The sequence below is a fragment of the Adiantum capillus-veneris genome, chromosome 5 (genome assembly GCF_014529385.1).
Source record: "Adiantum capillus-veneris isolate H3 chromosome 5, ASM1452938v2, whole genome shotgun sequence".
In the NCBI taxonomy this organism is placed as follows: Eukaryota; Viridiplantae; Streptophyta; class Polypodiopsida; order Polypodiales; family Pteridaceae; genus Adiantum; species Adiantum capillus-veneris.
The window spans coordinates 3932604-3951480 of record NC_140935.1 but is presented as its reverse complement, the minus strand read 5'-3'; the positions used below and the strand labels follow the sequence as shown (position 1 = coordinate 3951480).

At 45.7% G+C, this 18877-nt stretch overlaps 2 protein-coding genes across 2 annotated transcripts in view; one reads left to right on the top strand and one right to left on the bottom strand.

Annotated features, from left to right (window-relative positions):
- LOC147456799 (uncharacterized) overlaps nt 1-17444 on the bottom strand; it is a 39164-nt gene extending 21720 nt beyond the window's left edge. Inside the window, exons 1-2 of the mRNA XM_086511924.1 lie at nt 16913-17444; nt 16243-16541 (exon numbers count right to left, since the gene is read on the bottom strand). Coding sequence (XP_086368050.1) covers nt 16243-16541; nt 16913-17257 — 644 coding nt within the window. The 5' untranslated portion in view covers nt 17258-17444. The remainder of the gene's footprint in view (nt 1-16242; nt 16542-16912) is intronic.
- On the top strand, nt 14802-15855 carry LOC147456800 (uncharacterized). Its single transcript, XM_086511925.1, has one exon. It carries the CDS (start codon nt 14806-14808, stop codon nt 15709-15711), a length of 906 nt encoding a protein of 301 aa, XP_086368051.1. The 5' UTR covers nt 14802-14805; the 3' UTR covers nt 15712-15855.
- Nucleotides 17445-18877: the final 1433 nt, after the last annotated feature.

Genomic DNA, 18877 nt, shown 5'->3' with positions numbered 1-18877 from the left:
AGCATTCCCATCAGAATCCTTCAGGGAAATTTTCCAGTACATTTAGCCTATTTTACCTATTTTTGACATTTTTCACTTATTATTTTTAAGTGACTTTTGTTGGAAAGTAGGTGGGGCAAATTGAGTAAGTTTGTATATAAGCAAACCTAGACTAGCACTAATTGGCAGAAGAGGCAGCAGGAGCCCAAACTAAACAGGCAACTTCTCAGCAAGAACCCCCTTGGTGGTTTTCCCTCCAAGCAAGAAGATTCACTTCCCTAGCGTTTTCATCAGAAGACCCATCGCCAGCATCACCCAAGCATTGGCGTTTTCAGCAAGCATCCTCGCCAGACTATCCCAGTCAACTAGCGTTTTCTGCAAGCTTCATCACCAAAGGACTCCTCAGCCTAGCGTTTACAGGAACCCCCAATCGCTCCCATTTTGGAATAGCGATTTTCAAAAGGTAAATATCAACAGTTTTCAGCCTAAAGACCTGCAGTTTCAGCCCTAAAGACCATCAAATTTCAACCCCAAGTTGTTAGGTGCAACGGAATGAATGTTTGCGCTTTGCTCAAGATGAGTACTCCGAACTGTGCTTAAGGTTCCTTTTGTTCTTATGGAAGGGAGAGCCTTCCATTCTTAATGAGAGAATGCTATGATCACAAACAAAGTGAATGGACACTGTGCGTGCAAGTGTACAAGACTGAGAGATAGAGAGACAAGAGAGATACGACACCAGAGACGTTGTAAAACCCTCCTCCGAAGGCCCCACTCTCGTCGGCGAGAGTGGTCTACTTATGATTGCACAATCTGGTACAAACTGAACGCATGTGCTGATGCAAGTCTAGGCTATGTCGACGATGACGACGGGGATGACGACACCGACCTAAGGGCTGAAATCTGCAATCTTTTATCTGCTGTCCAAAAACGCTATGGGCTGAAATCTGCTGTTGCCGAAAACGCTAAGGAAAACGCTGATTTTGCGGGTCTTTAAGGCTGAAAATCTGCATCTACTGTAGGGCTGAAAACTGATGATTCTTGGGCTGAATCTGCTACTCTTTTAGGGCTGAATCTGCAGGTGCTTCATGGCTGACAAACGCTGCATTGCTGAGGTTGTCACTGCTGAAAAACGTCAGCCAGAAAGGGAGGGCGATCTGGTGTGCAAAACGCTAGGACTACCATCTGGAAACGCTACGTTCTGGGACTTCTTGCGGTGAAGGTCTTGATGATGAAAACGCTAGGCTGATGCAGATGATGGCGATGATCTCCTGCTGAAAACGCTAGGCGATGATGTCTTTGCTTGGAGGGGAGACCACCAAGTTCTTGCTTGAGAAGTTGCCTGCTGAGCTTGGCTCCTGTTGCCTCTTCTGCCATTTAGTGCTAGTCTAGGTTTGCTTATATACAAACTTACTCAATTTGCCCTACCTACTTTCCAACAAAAGTCACTTAAAAATAATAAGTGAAAAATATCAAAAATAGGGAAACTAGGTTAAATGCACTGGAAAATTCCCCTGAAGGATTCTGATGGGTTTTGATGGAAATGCTTATGATCATGCTGAGTGCAACCAGAGGATATGCATCTACACTAAGTGACTGGGCATGCACAGTCTACGAATAGACTCACAAAAGTGCCAGATCACTTCTAATCTAGACTGACTGGACTGATTGAACCCTTGTCGTGTTGTAGCTTGTCCACGAACACATAGGGTTGGATGTGTAACGTGACATCCCCTCCTTTTCAAAGTGAGGTACTGGTACCGAACTGTATGGCGTCGAGGGAGATCGCCAATAACATCCGGAATCCTCGAAAGAAGTCTTCGCCGGCCCACTCTGAGGTGTGGGTTGTGCGATACTTGAACTTCATAAAGGTCTGCAACGCTTGCTTCTTTGGGCCACGCCGAAAGCGACACAAAGTCTACTGTGGCTCCTTTGATGCTTCAACTTCGTCGAGAGTGCTTCTTTTTTCTTCAAGAATCTCCATGGCTGAAAATTCCTGAAACCATTTCCAACACAAAACCATGAACATACCTATTCCATGTAAAGTGAGTGGAAAAAACCTCGTCTTCCTCAAAGACTGTGCATGCAATGTAGATGAACAAAGAGACGGAGTGCCAAACCGTTCACCACACACACGCAAACAATGAGATCGAATCTTTTTCTTATGATCTAGAGCAATCAATTGTGGCAATTCACAACGGAAATGCACATGCTTGGTGCTCATACTTTCATGTGCTCTTTCTGATACTGTGTCATGCCAAGGAAGAGACATTGAATGTGGCTTCCTAGAATGTATACTTTTCAGCTTTTCATGAACAATCCGCATACATTCGTGCTCATTCATGAGTGAAACGTGCTCAACGTACAATATGTCATGCCTAGGAAAAGGGATCACATAAAGACGCTCAAAGAAATACAGGAAACGATCACGAATGAAACACTCGTACAATGCATGCTGACAAATCATTCGAACACATAGTACTTCCTGTAAGGGTTCTTGGACCTAGGCTCAAGAGCCAAGATCAGTTCTTCGTGGTTGATCGAATCTGCAATGAGGTTAGCTTCGCTAGAAAAAGCGTCAACTAACTCATCATCCTTGTGAACAGTCACGTCATCTTCGTGAAAATCCTCATGCTTGTGAGAAATCACATCTTGATCATCATGGAAATCATCATGCTTGTCATTGTCATTCAAATCATCATGCTCATCATTATCATTCAAATCATCATGCAAATCATTGTCATTCAATTCCTGTGTGTCATGCTTTGGAGAAGAAGAGACTGAGAGAGTCTCCTTCTAATGAATCCGTTCAATCTTGTCCTGCACATTAGCAATAAGAGAGGGAGAATAAACAACTTCTTCTCCATGAATGACAATGGAAGAGTCACTTTTGGCATTGAGAGTGAAAGTGTTAGCCTCCCAATCAATGAGAGGGTTATGCTCACGAAACCATCGAATGCCCAAAATCATATCACATCCTGAGAGAGGAGAGACTAAAAATTTTCTTTGGAAAGCAACTTATTGAACTGTAAACAACACATCAAGACACTCTTGCGTGATGAGAGAGTCCATACCTCGAGAGGAGATTTCTGACTAACCTCTAGACGGGCTTTCTCAACAAGAGAGGGATTGATCACATCATGCATACTACCTGGGTCAAACAATATGACAAAACGCTACCCCGTCATATGACCATAACATTTAATGAGAGAATCATCAATGGGAGGGTCAGGAGAAACTTGGGGCACACTCATGTTATCATTAATTGCATTGACAGAGGAAGTGGGTTCTGTGGATTCTTTAGATTCATTAGAGTCAAGCTTAGGACATGTTCTTTTTATGTGACCCTTAATGTGACAATGAAAACAACGACCTTCCTTAGAATAAGTGCTTTGCTCTTCCGACGTGATGTATCCTCCTAAAATTCCTTGTGCTACCTTTTCATCTGGAGTAAGCTGAGGTTTAGCAATTGTGTTAGCCTTATCCTTAGGTTCATTGGAAGAATTCTTTTCTGAGAGACTGTTGGAAGATTGGTTAGAAGAGTTACCGTTCTTACCATTCTTACCGTTCTGAGGGTTCTGAGAAGTCTGCAAGGTACTTGTGGAAGTCTTGTTCTCCTCAGGCTTTCCCTTGTTGTGCTTCATCTCCTGTGCGAGAGCAATCGTTGCCGCCTTGTTGAGATCGATTGGGTCGAAGACTTCTGCATCAAACTTGATATAGTCGTCTAACCCAAAAAGGAATGACTCTTTGCGTTCATCATCCGACTTGCGTACTTGGGTACCTAGCTGCAAAACACGATTAGAAAAAGACATAACCGGCATACCATTTTGCTTGAGAGCGCGCCAATTGTCCTTCAATCGTGCGAGGTACTGAGGTGGCATAAGCCGCGCCTTGAGCTTGTCTTGGAAATCAGCCGAATTGAAGGAAAGGGGCGTGAATTCGTCGGCTTCCTCTAGGTGCACGACTAACTGTGCCTCTTGCCATGCGTGGTACCAATTGATGGCATCACCGGCAAGGTACATGGCTGCCGTCAAAACATTGCTATTTCCTGTCTTCTTAGTTGTCGCAAAATAAGCATTAAATTGATGCAACTACGAATGAATAACCGTAGCATCCATCTTACCATCATACTTACTGAAAGTCAACTTCTCTGTGATTGGGTTGTTGAAATCCGCATCGTGGCTTGCGCCACCTGAGGAACTCCCACGATCTTTGGTGGGTTCGGACTTCGAGGCAAGTACTTGTCGAACCAATTCTTGAGTGCGGAGGTCTCTTTGAGCCTTACGCTCAGTCTCCAAGACCGCTCATCTTGCTTCAGCTTCCTCCTTTCTTTGTGCTTTTCTTTCTTTTCGTTCGTCGCACTCGCGTTCCAAGGCAATGCGAGTCGCTTCTTGTTTGGCCATCATGTCCATCATCGTCTTGACCATTGCCTCCATAGGATTTGGTACACTTTGTGGCATAGATGGCAAAGGGGGAGGGTCGGAAATATCTCTTGGTGGGGAAAATTCTTCGCCGCCTCTCTCATGCTCATCACCTGTATGCGAAGTATCCATTCCGCTTCGGGTGATGACCATGCACTATGATCTTTGGTTCTTAAGTTCACGAGGAACTTGGGTTCTTGAGGGTCTTGGATTCTTGGGTTCTTGAGGGTCTTGAGGTTCTTGAGGTTTTCTTTCGCTTGCAATCTGTGTTTGAGAAGGATCTTCTCTTCACTCGAGTTCTACTCTTTTTCACGGGCGCACCCCTCAGCGGCCTTGCGTTCACACCAAGGTTGCTTTTTCCCACTTCACGTCGATTGGCTGGCTGCTAAGTGCACAGTCCGCTCTCAATGAGTGAAAAGAGGCACAAGGGGAGGCTGGACAAGCCCTTCTTTCTTGGGATTCCTGTCACTCTTCAAAAACAAGATTAGGAATCGACACGCCCAAGCGAACTTGAGTTTGTGCGACCTCAACAAGCAAAAAAAATTATGTGGTTCTTGTGGTTCTTTCCTTGAGTGATACAGAACACTGCCAAAGCTTTGATACCAATGTTAGGTGCAACGGAATGAATGTTTGCGCTTTGCTCAAGATGAGTACTCCAAACTGTGCTCAAGGTTCCTTTTGTTCTTATGGAAGGGAGAGCCTTCCGTTCTTATTGAGAGAATGCTATAATCACAAACAAAGTGAATGGACACTGTGCGTACAAGTGTATGAAACTAAGAGAAGAGAGATACGACACCAGAGACGTTGTAAAACCCTCCTCCAAAGGCCCCACTCTCGTCGACGAGAGTGGTCTACTTATGATTGCACAATCTGGTACAAACTGAATGCATGTGCTGATGCAAGTCTAGGCTATGTCGACGATGACGACGGGGATGACGACACCGACCTAAGGGCTGAAATCTGCAATCTTTTATCTGCTGTCCAAAAACGCTATGGGCTGAAATCTGCTGTTGCCGAAAACGCTAAGGAAAACGCTGATTTTGCGGGTCTTTAAGGCTGAAAATCTGCATCTACTGTAGGGCTGAAAACTGATGATTCTTGGGCTGAATCTACTACTCTTTTAGGGCTGAATCTGCAGGTGCTTCATGGCTGACAAACGCTGCATTGCTGAGGTTGTCACTGCTGAAAAACGTCAGCCAGAAAGGGAGGGCGATCTGGTGTGCAAAACGCTATGGCTGCCATCTGAAAACGCTAGGTTCTGGGACTTCTTGCGGTGAAGGTCTTCATGATGAAAACGCTAGGCTGATGCAGATGATGGCGATGATCTCCTGTTGAAAACGCTAGGGATGAAGCTAGGCGATGATGTCTTTGTTTGGAGGGGAGACCACCAAGTTCTTGCTTGAGAAGTTGCCTGTTGAGCTTGGCTCCTATTGCCTCTTCTGCCATTTAGTGCTAGTCTAGATTTGCTTATATACAAACTTACTCAATTTGCCCTACCTACTTTCCAACAAAAGTCGCTTAAAAATAATAAGTGAAAAATATCAAAAATAGGGAAAATAGGCTAAATGCACTAGAAAATTCCCCTAAAGGATTCTGATGGATTCTGGTGGGAATGCTTATGATCATGATGTGTACAACCAGAGGATATGTATCTACACTAAGTGACTGGGCATGCACGGTCTACGAATAGACTCACAAAAGTGCCAGATCACTTCTAATCTAGACTGACTGAACCCTTGTGGTGTTGTAGCTTGTCCACGGACACATAGGGTTGGATGTGTCACGTGACACAAGTACCCGCAGATTTTCAGCCATAAAGACCAGCAAAGGCAGTGTTTTCTCTTGCGTTTTCAGCCGCAGCCGAATTCAGCCTATTAGCGTTTTTGGACAGCAGATAAAGAGAAGTAGATTTCAACCCTTAGATCGGTCTCATCCCCGTCGTCGACATCGACCTAGCCTAGACTTGCATCAGTCACATGCCTCCACTTTGTAGCAGTTTGTGCAATCAATAGTAGACCACTCTTGCCGACGAGAGTGGGGCCTTCGGAGGAGGGTTTTACATCATCCTTGGTGTCGTATTTCTCTTCTCTCTCTATCTCTCAGTCTCATACACTTGCACGCATAGAGTCCATTCACTTTGTTTGTGATCATTGCACTCTCTCATTCAAAACGGAAGGCTCTCCCTTCCATAAGAACAAAAGGAACCTTGAGCACAGTTCGGAGCACTCATCTTGAGCAAAGTTCAAACATTCATTCCGCTGCACCTTACATTGGTATCATAGCTTTGGCAGTGTTCTGTATCACTCAAGGAAAGAACCACAAGAATATCACAAGAATTTTTTTTGCTTGTTGACGTCGCACGAACCCAAGTTCGTTTGGGCGTGTCGATTCCTGATCGTGTTTTTGAAGAGTGACAGGAATCCCAAGAAACAAGGGCTTGTCCAACCTCCCCTTGTGCCTCTTTTCACTCATTGAGAGCGGACCGTGCACTTAGCGGCCGGCCAATCGACGTGAGATGGGAAAAGCAACCTTGGTGTGAGCGCAAGGCCGCTAAGAGGTGCGCTCGCGAAAAAGAGCAGAACTCAGGTGAAGAGAAGATCCTTCTCAAACACAGATTGCAAGCGAAAGAAAACCTCAAGAACCTCAAGACCCTCAAGAACCCAAGTTCCTCGTGAACTTAAGAACCAAAGATCATAGTGCATGGTCATCACCCGAAGCAGAATGGATACTTCGCATACAGGTGATGAGCATGGGAGTGGCGAAGAAGAGTTTTCCCACCAGGAGGCTTTCTCAACCCTCCCCCTTCCCTATCTACGCCACGAGTTGTACCAAATTCTATGGAGGTGATGGTCAAGTCGATGATGGAGATGATGGCACAGCTAGAAAGAAAAGCAGAACGACAAGAAGCCAAGGACCATGAGTGCGAAGAAAGAAACGAAAGAATTGCCATACAACAAGAAGCGACTCGCATTGCTTTGGAACGCGAGTGCGACGAACGAAAAAGAAAGAAAAGCACAAAGAAAGGAGGAATCCGAAGCAAGACGAGCGGTTTTGGAGGCCGATCGTGAGGTTCAAAGAGCGGCCTTGGAGACCGAGCGTGAGGCTCAAAGAGAACTCCGCACTCAAGAATTGGTTCGACAAGTACTTGCCTCGAAGTCCGAACTAGCCAAAGATCGTGGGAGTTCCTCAAGTGGCGCAAGCCACGATGCGGATTCCAACAACCTAGTCACAGAGAAGTTTACTTTCAGTAAGTATGATGGTAAGATGGATGCTACGGTTATTCATTCTTGGTTGCATCAATTTAATGCTTATTTTGCGACAACTAAGAAGACAGGAAATAGCAATGTTTTGACGACAGCCATGTACCTTGCCAGTGATGCCATCAATTGGTACCACGCATGGCAAGAGGCACAGTTAGTCGTGCACCTAGAGGAAGCCAACGAATTCACGCCCCTTTCCTTCAATTCGGCTGATTTCCAAGACAAGCTCAAGACGCGGCTTATGCCACCTCAGTACCTCGCACGATTGAAGGACAATTGGCGCGCTCTCAAGCAAAATGGTATGTCGGTTATGTCTTTTTCTAATCGTGTTTTGCAGCTAGGTACCCAAGTACGCAAGTCGGATGATGAACGCAAAGAGTCATTCCTTTTTGGGTTAGACGACTATATCAAGTTTGATGTAGAAGTCTTCGACCCAATCGATCTCAACAAGGCGGCAGCGATTGCTCTCGCACAGGAGATGAAGCACAACAAGGGAAAGCCTGAGGAGAACAAGACTTCCACAAGTACCTTGCAGACTTCTCAGAACCCTCAGAACGGTAAGAATGGTAAGAACGGTAACTCTTCTAACCAATCTTCCAACAGTCTCTCAGAAAAGAATTCTTCCAATGAACCTAAGGGTAAGGCTAACACAATTGCTAAACCTAAGCTTACTCTAGATGAAAAGGTAGCACAAGGAATTTTAGGAGGATACATCACGTCGGAAGAGCAAAGCACTTATTCTAAGGAAGGTCGTTGTTTTCATTGTCACATTAAGGGTCACATAAAAAGAACATGTCCTAAGCTTGACTCTAATGAATCTAAAGAATCCACAGAACCCACTTCCTCTGTCAATGCAATCAATGATAACACGAGTGTGCCCCAAGTTTCTCCTGACCCTCCCATTGATGATTCTCTCATTAAATGTTATGGTCATATGACGGGGTAGCGTTTTGTCATATTGTTTGACCCAGGTAGTATGCATGATGTGATCAATCCCTCTCTTGTTGAGAAAGCCCGTCTAGAGGTTAGTCAGAAATCTCCTCTCGAGGTCTTTGGCTTTGCTCTCGGTATGGACTCTCTCATCACGAAAGCGTGTCTTGGTGTGTTGTTTACAATTCAACAGGCTGCTTTCCGTAGAAGATTTTTTGTCTCTCCTCTCTTAGGATGTGATATGATTTTGGGCATTCGATGGTTTCGTGAGTGTAACCCTCTCATTGATTGGGCGGAAAATATGTTCACTCTCAATGCCAAAAGTGACTCTCCCATTGTCATTCGTGGAGAGGAAGTTGTTCATTCTCCCTCTCTCATTGCTAATATGCAGGCGAAGATTGACTGGACTCAGGAGACGGAGACTCTCTCAGTCTCTTCTTCTCCAAAGCATGACACACAGGATTTGCATGATTATGAGAAGCATGATGAATTGAATGATAATGATGAGCATGATGATTTGAATGCCAATGATTTGCATGAGGATTTGGTTGACAATGACAAGCATGATGATTTCCATGATGATCAAGATGTGATTTCTCACAAGCATGAGGATTTTCGTGAAGATGATGTGATTGTTCACAAGGATGATGTGTTAGTGGATGCTTTTTTCTAGCGAAGCTAACCTCGTTGCAGATTCGATCAATCGCGAAGGATCGATCTTGGCTCTCGAGCCTAGGTCCAAAGAACCCTCAACGGAAGTATTATGTGTTCGCACGATTCATACGCACGCATTGTACGAGTGTTTCATTCGTGATCGTTTCCTGTATTTTAGTCAGCGTCTTTATGTGATCCCTTTTCCTAGGCATGACATATTGTACGTTGAGCACGTTTCACTCATGACCGAGCACAAATGTATGCGGATTTTTCATGAAAAGCTGAAAAGTATGCATTCAAGGAAGTCACATTTCATGTCCCTTCCTTGGCATGACACATTTGTAGAAAGAGCACATGAAAGTATGAGCACCAAGCATGGGCATTTCCGTTGTGAATTGCCACAGTTGATTGCTCTAGATCATAAGAGAGAGATTCGATCTCATTGTTTGCGTGTGTGTGGTGAACGGTTTGGCACTCCGTCTATTGGTTCATCTACATTGCATGCACAGTCTTTGAGGAAGACAAGATTTTTTCCACTCACTTTACATGGAATAGGTATGTTCATGGTTTTGTGTTGGAAATGGTTTCAGGAATTTTCAGTCATGGAGATTCTTGAAAAAGAAGCATGACTCTAGACGAAGTAGAAGCATTGAAGGAGCTACAGAAGACTGTCGCTTCCGGCGCGGCCCAAAGAAGCAAGCATTGCAAACCTTTATGAAGTTCAAGTACCGCACGACCCACACATCAGAGTGGGCCGGCGAAGAGTCCCTTCCAGAATTCCGGATGCTATTGGCGATCTCCCTCGACGCCATACAATTCGGTACCAGTACCTCACTTTGAAAAGGAGGGGATGTCACGTGACACATCCAACCCTATGCGTTCGTGGACAAGCTACAACACGATAAGGGTTCAATCAGTCTAGTCAGTCTAGATTTAGAAGTGATCTGGCACTTTTATGAGTCTGTTCGCAGACCGTGCATGTCCAAACACTTAGTGTAGATGCATATCCTTTGGTTGCACACAGCATGATCATAAGCATTCCCATCAGAATCCATCAAAATCCTTCAAGGGAATTTTCCAGTGCATTTAGCCTATTTTACCTATTTTTGACATTTTTCACTTATTATTTTTAAGTGACTTTTGTTGGAAAGTAGGTGGGGAAAATTGAGTAAGTTTGTATATAAGCAAACCTAGACTAGCACTAATTGGCAGAAGAGGCAACAGGAGCCCAAACTCAACAGGCAACTTCTCAGCAAGAACCCCCTTGGTGGTTTTCCCTCCAAGCAAGAAGATCCACTTCCCTAGCGTTTTCATCAGAAGACCCATTGCCAGCATCACCCAAGCATTGGCGTTTTCAGCAAGCATCCTTGCCAGACCATCCCAGTCAGCTAGCGTTTTCCGCAGGCTTCATCGCCAAAGAACTCCTCAGCCTAGAGTTTTATAGGAACCCCCAATCGCTCCCATTTTGGCATAGCGATTTTCAGCAGGTAAAGATCAACAGTTTTCAGCCTAAGGACCTGCAGTTTTCAGCCCTAAAGACCATCAGATTTCAGCCCCAAGTACCCGCAAATTTTCAGCCAAAAGACCAGCAAAGGCAGCGTTTTCTCTTGCGTTTTCAGCCGCAACCGAATTCAGCCTATTAGCGTTTTTGGACAGCAGATAAAGAGTAGTAGATTTTAGCCCTTAGATCAGTCTCGTCATCCCCGTCATCGACATCGACCTAGCCTAGACTTGCATCAGTCACATGCATCCACTTTGTAGCAGTTTGTGCAATCAATAGTAGACCACTCTCGCCGACAAGAGTGGGGCCTTCAAAGGAGGGTTTTACATCATCCTTGGTGTCGTGTTTCTCTTCTCTCTCTATCTCTCAGTCTCATACACTTGCACGCACAGTGTCCATTCACTTTGTTCGTGATCATTACACTCTCTCATTAAGAACGGAAGGCTCTCCCTTCCATAAGAACAAAAGGAACCTTGAGCACAGTTCGGAGCGCTCATCTTGAGCAAAGTTCAAACATTCATTCCGTTGCACCTAACACCTTGGGGTGGTCTTTAGTGGACCAGCATTTTTATTGAGGAGAACAGAAGACACTAGACTGACTAGAGCACATGTAGCATTGGGTGGATTGGAGAGGATGTGTTCACAGATTCAGTTTCAGGAGCCTCGGACGAAGCTCTCACTTTTTGACACTCTAGTGGCTTCCGCATTGCTCTATGGAGTTCAGATATGGGGGCCTTCATTGGACCATCACGGGAGGTCGGGTCGCACTAATGGATGGGGAGACATGGAGAAGCCTCTAGTCTCTATGATCTCGAGGCTTATTAGAGTCAAGGTTTCAAAACCACATGACAACATTCAAGCAGAGCTAGCTGCCCCCCCCCCCCCAACTAGTGGTTGAGGCGCTTACTAGATTAGTCTCCTTTTTACACCGCTTGTGGGACCTCCCCAGAGACAGGATATGCTCGCCTAGCACTTGAGTCTCTCGACAGTTAGCTTTGCAAGGAGACACAACATGCTGGTATGAGGAGATGACATCATGGTTTCAGGTACATGGGTTCAGCATGGACAAATTGCCCCCCTTCCAGTACTCATTGGATGCACCATCTCTGACTCTTACACAGTCCAAGATCACCAAGCTCATCCAACAAGACCTTACTCAGCTAGATACTAGGAGGACTTGGATATAGCCGGCACAAGAGTTGGGCACGAAGATGGCTTTCTATAGAGAGCATCTTCTCCAGCTTACTGAGGATGGTTTTGTGACGAGGCCCAGATACATGGACACCCACTTATCGCATGGGATACGATGTGCTATTGGCCAAATACGCACATCTTCACACCAGCTTCAGATCGAGACTGGTAGATACAGCGGAGTACCAACAAAGGCCGGGACATGTCCCCTATGTCACATGGAGCCTGAAACAGAGTTGCACTACACATGCCACTACCCAGTTTACTATGAGATACAAGGCCGCTTTCACTGGCTGTTCAGAGAGATCTTTGGGCCACTCTCTAGAGTCATGGGGTATGAGGAGCAAAGATGTCTGGGTCTGTTTTTGCTCGAGCTGCGTAGACACAGAGAGAGCCTGATGAGAGGCAAGACTAGCCACTCTCAGAGATGGATCACAGACTTCTTTAGAGTGGACACTCGGCAGCCAGAGGAGCAACTGCCACAGCAGAGCTCACATTCTCCTCACACGAAAGGCACATTGATCGATCGAGCGACCGAGCTAGGGAGATCTAGACGCCCACGACTACGGAGGACTATACAGCATCAACAAAGGCTACATCAGAGGATTCGGATCACTTTGGCCCGACATGCACGACGCCCGGTCAGACTATTAACCATGGAGGAGATTGATGAGATCCGCCAGCGACCAATGATGGATCTCGTATGATTTAGCTCTTTTGAGGATTGTACACCCTACTCATCTTGTATCAGCCTCTATATCATCTCTCACCCATTATATTCCCACACGCACACCCACATTGTGTTGTATCAGCCCCCAGTCACTACTTTCATCCCCCTACTCATATCCTACACAATTCCAGCTAGCTGCTTAGTTCACATCTAGCATTTAAGGTTTTAGTTTTTCACTTTACTTCATTTTATTTTTGTACCCATACATTGTATTAGATCCACCAAAATTGTATCAGTTTGGTCTCATAGGTCATTTTGGCCTTTTGAAGACGTTTAATATAACATTTCATTTCATATATCTCTCTCTCTCTCTCTCTCTCTCTCTCTCTCTCTCTCTCTCTCTCTCTCTCTCTCTCTCTCTCTCTCTCTCTCTCTCTCTCTCTCTCTCTCTCTCTCTCTCTCTCTCTCTCTATTGATAATGAGTGTAGGGAGCTTTACAAACGTCTTCGCAGACTGCAGGCTTTGGGAGAGATCACTCAGAGAGAGGCCAGACAGCAGATGCGGTCCCTTACACGCCGCAAACGGCAAGCATACGAGGAGGCACAGTATTGGGATATGTATCATCTACTTATGAGCCGAGATGCCGCCACAGCGTGGCGAAGGATTAGAGAGCCTCGCTCTCCCACCCCCATAGAGGATCCGCATACATGGCACACATATGTTGAGAGTCTTTACCATGTACCTCATCAACCTCCGATCCCCCAGCCATCAGTATCCCGTCCTACCACATCGACTTTCTTTACAGAAAGTATGGTACAGAGAGCCATTAGACGTCTACAGCATGGGAGATCAACAGATCATACAGGCATGCAGAGTGAGCACCTTATATATGCAGTTGATACACTTGCACCTTTTATTGCCCGCTTGTTTAACAGGGTACTAGCAAAGGGCTTCCCAGCAGAGTGGACCATGCACACCATAGCTCCTATTCACAAAGCTTGGGACATGACAGACCCCAAGAACTACAGGACGATCATGATTGGTCATACATTGGCCAAACTATATGGGGCAGTACTAGAGGCAGAGCTGAGTACACTTGCAGAGAGGGAGGGACTACGCACTCCAGGGCAGACAGGTTTCAGACGGGCTTTCTCTACTATTGATCATATCTTCACTCTCCGTTGTCTGATTGACCAGGCAAAGGCGAGGAAGAAGAGGCTATATTGCTGCTTTGTGGATTTTCGCAAAGCCTTTGACACAGTACCACGGGAGCGCCTCTTTCATCGGCTTCAGTCTTTAGGGATACCCACGGAGATGATATGGGGCATCTATGCATTGTATGAGAAGGTACTGGGTCGAGTATGTTGTCCAGGAGGTCTATCTGAGACCCTTGCTAGCACTATTGGTGTGAAGAAAGGATGCCCACTGTCTCCCACTCTCTTTGGGCTCTACATCGACGAGGTAGCTGACTTCATCATACACAACGGAGGAGGAGGAGTTGACATCTCAAGTACACTTGTCCATGTTATGCTATATGCTGATGACAACATTCTAGTGTCTGAGTCACAGGCGGGAGGGACTCCAGTTACACCTACAGGCTCTAGATGATTTCTGTACACAGAGAGGGCTGTCAGTGAACCTTGGGAAAACCAAGGTTATGATATTTCACACATCTCGACACATTAGACGACAGGCGATCTTCACCCTTACAGGAGGCCAAATTGAGGTGGTGGATTCATATGTATACTTGGGTATCACATTTGCTAGCACAGTGGGATGCTTCTCTATGACAAGGGCAACGAGGGATAGATTGACACGAGGATATGCTGCTCTGGCCATGCTTGAGCGACAGTGTCATCAAGCACACTTTCAGGAACCCCGCACAAAGGGGTGGCTTTTTGATACTTTGGTCACACCAGCATTGATGTATGCAGTGGTAGTTTGGGCACCTGGGCTCTCTACTTCTTTTTGGACACAGATTGAGAGAGCGCAGATCTTAATGTTCTCACGGGTGATTCGCAGTAAACCTTCAGTACCACATGACATTATCATAGCAGAGTTTGCTGCCCCGCCCATGCTAGTAGAGGCTCTCTTCTAGGTGGTCTGCTTTATTCACAGAGTACGAGATATGGACCCTGATAGACTATCTTGCAGAGCTTTTGAGGCATCTAGACAGCTAGCGGAGGATGGTGACGCAGGATCATGGATGCACAGATGATACAGTTATTGACTCGATGTGGGTGGGACATAGACCACTTATCACCTCTTCAGTACGATCCAGATGCCCCACATATACAGCTCTCACATAGTGAGAGGAACAGAGTTATGAGACAGGACCTATTACAGCAATACACGACACGGACCTGGATCACACCCCACCAGCCCCTGCCCACGAAGATGCTATACTATAGAGACTCGTTTTTGAGCATCTCCGAGGATGGATTTATCCAAAGGCCCAGATATATGGATGTATACATGCCCCACAGTGCCCGAGTGGCGATTGGCCAGCTCAGAGTATCATTACACCAGCTTGAGATTGAGGCAGGCAGAGCGGCACAGGTCATTAGAGCAGAGAGGATCTGCACACTATGTCAGGAGGAGGTTGAGAGCGAGGAGCATTACGTATGCAGGTGCAGAGCATACAGTGACATCAGAGACAGATACACTTCCTTATTCAGTGGACACCCCACACTACGCCAGATCATGGAGTCTACAGACCAGCGCCGATTTGGCCAGTTCTTGACGGAGATACAGCATCATAGGGAGATGCTACTACAGGATCCTATTACAGGGAGGGAGAGACGGCAGCTCCAACTCACTGACTTCTTTCAGAGATCTACTATAGTGCATATACCGACACAGGAGGGGGTAACCCTTCAGCGAGCTGAGGACCTCCGAGCTAGACAGAGACCGAGAGCATCTGGTTACCAGACACCTGTACTACATGAGAGGGAGATTACAGAGATTCGGGCTCATCATCAGCGTCGTATCCAAGAGCAGATCGCTCATTTACATCTACATCCGGAGATCATGCTACAGGGGATTTTTACTTCACCATCGCCTATGTATCAGATATTACATCCTCATTATGAGACTGGATGGAGCTAGCTAGTTTGCATTGCATTCTTGTACACCCCTACGCATATATTCCACATACCCTTAGTGTTAGTGCTCCATCTCCCACCCCACTCCACTCATCACTCCTATCCTACTAGTTCAGTCCTGTTTTATTTTATTTCATGTTATATTTTGTCCTTTTTCTGGTCACCCAGAGGGCATTGACAGTTGTACATCGATTTTGTCTCATAGGTCGAGTTCGGCCCCTAGTAGACGTTGATAAAGCTCTCTCTCTCTCTCTCTCTCTCTCTCTCTCTCTCTCTCTCTCTCTCTCTATATATATATATATATATATATATATATATATATATATATATATATATATATATATATATATATATATATAGAGAGAGAGAGAGAGAGAGAGAGAGAGATAATGAAAAGTTACAGATTGTCATGGATTGCACTAGACATTAGTGCTTACTGTTGGCCTTCTCACTCTCTTTCTAAATGACAAGTTAATGACAAGGAAACAGGTTGTCATGGACCAAAAATTTGATTGCACTAGACAATAACGCTTACTGTTGGCCTTCCTTGTAACGTGGATCAATAGCTAATCGGTAGACAAAAAAGGCAACCAATACACTTGACGCTGCAAGAATGTGAAATGAAGCCCGCCATCCAGCTAGACCAAAAACTGTAGTGCCTGCCAAAAGCACAGAAAATACATTGCCAAAGACTGATCCAAGGTTTCCAGTGAACTGAAGCCAACCAAAAGCCAAGCCTCGTTTCTCAGGGTGGGCAGCATCTGCAACCAAGGATTGGATGGCAGGAATAACCATGGCAAGCCCAACTCCATTCAGAGCCCTTGATATGGCTACCTTGCCATACAAAGAAGAAAAATAAGCTTATTTCAAACCAACAGATTGCCATAATCACCATTAACCCCACAGCAAAAACTCAAAGAAGCACAAATTTCAGCTGCTATGTTCAAAATGAAAAAACCCTGTCAAAGTGGCGAGAGAACTACAAATTCATCTGTCACGAACAATCAAGTTCTATGCCATTACACGTGAGAGAGAAAACCTAGTCTAAATGCTTCCTTCGCTCAGCTATGCTTCGCACAGTGATGCATCTTGATAAGAATCGAACTTTTGTGAAAATTTCCCAACGATAATATGTTCCCTATGCCACTACACACCTGCTCCAGACCAAACACCGCAGAGGGAGATGAAGAAAACAGAATACTCACCTCTACAAAGGTAGAAGAAGCCCCAACAAAAAATGTTGCGATGGCCCAGAGCATGGCACCAAGAGCAATGACGTTAACACGGTTGTGATGAACAGACAAATAGGCAGCCAAAGGGAAGCAGAGCATTTGCACAATGGAGCGCAGTAGAGTGAGGCTTCCAAGCTTGGTAGGACTGGCATGCAAGCTTATTCCCACCTCACGATACACGCCTGGCAGCAGGGCTTCATCAGCCTTTTCCATAATGCCGGCCAAATTTACCAGGAACAGAGTTCTTACAAGCTTCTTATCCCATTCGCTGCCTCTTGATCGGCTCAAGGTGCCTCCTTCCTCACTTGGCCACTCCATTAGCTAGATCTGACACTGCCAGCCCAATATGGGCATTTGATATTCTTCGCTGCGAACACACACACACACACACACACACACAAAGCTGCTCGGAAGTTGAAAGCTCTCTTCTCAACAGCCGGTCGTACAGCAGTAGCAGGCCAAGGTGTTCAGTGGTGTAGGCTCGCGCGCGAAGTGCGCCTCTTTTGGTCATTTTTGTGAGGGGTGGACCAACCCGAGTCCCGCTATGTAAAACCGGGAAAAAAATCGTGGTGAGGGGATCTATAGTGCGGGTCACTTTCGACGCGCGCGTGGATCGTGGGCCGTTGGTCTGGCGGTCCAAATTTTGCAAAAAGTGCCATATATATCAAAAAGACGTGCTCGCAAAGTGGTTAGGACACATGGGTCCAAAGGCGGAGGACGTAGGTTCAAGTTCAGTGGCACGGCTCGAACTTACGAGCTTCCCCAAATTTACATGATTCTCTACATTTACTTTTCGCCCCGAATTTTCAAATCGCATCCAACGATGATCGTGCTTCCAACCATTGATCCCCTCCCGATTCATCCGTGTAAGATAATGATGTGGATCATAGGCAGGATAAGCCATGGCAACGGGTCAAATGGGAGTCAGTCGCTCGACAAGTAGACCAAGGAAGCCTCAGAATTCTTAACCCAGTTCCCCGTGCTTAGGCCATGTGCGCCAAATATATGGTCTCATTGGCTAAACAGGACCAAGCTTGGACTATCATGACCAAGGATATGTTCGGTGCAACTAAACATCCAGGCCATGGTAGTGGGCCAAATGGTAGTCAGTCGCTCGACCAATGGACCAAGGAGGTCCCAAAATTCTTAACACAATTACCCATGTTGAGGCCATGTGCGCCAAATTCATGGTTTCATTGGCTAAACAGGACCAAGCTTGGGCTATCATGACCAAGGATATGTTAGATGCAGCTAAACTTGGTTTGAAAGGTGGTAAGTGGAAAGGGGTAGAGTTCACGACAAACTTTTAGCCCCGGGGTGGTCTAGCCTAAGCCTAAGTGGCATCCTAGGGGCACTCATTGAGGAAGTGCAAAAGAGCAGATGAGGTATTGGAGTGGGAGGAAGAAACTAGGTACTTCAAGAACTCAATCTTGCACCGGTCCCCCTAGCTGTCTAAAGTTTTAGGACCACCACAAAGCCCCTTTTGGATAGAAACCGCCAGGAAATTGAATAATAAGGGTATGAATCGGCTTGTTCATTTCTAGGACGGTGATAGTAAAGCTGGAAAACCAATGACTTTCTTGTAACTTAGTACCAACTAAATGGCTGTGAGAAACATAGCGATAAAAGAGCTTGACAATGTGATAATGCCAATCTGTGAATCCGAGATTGAGGTGGAACGCATGGAGATGGCTTGGAAGTAGTCTTTTTTGGAAACCCCATTCTAAAGGCATATATCATGCATTGATGCATGAGAATAATTGGTCTAGCCCCCTCAACAAATTATGGAAGAGACAATGGCTGGAAGAGCGGTGGGAGGAAGTCATGGAGAACATATGGAATCCAAAGCGGCTGCAGTTTATGACTATATTTTTGTGGAAGGTGATGTGGGGTTCTCTACAACGGGCATAAAGATCCAACAAAGAGGAATTGGGTCCG

Coding starts and splice junctions, on each gene's coding strand:
- LOC147456800 (XM_086511925.1), top strand. CDS start 14,806: ATGGATGCACAGATGATACAGTTATTGACTCGATGTGGGTGGGACATA.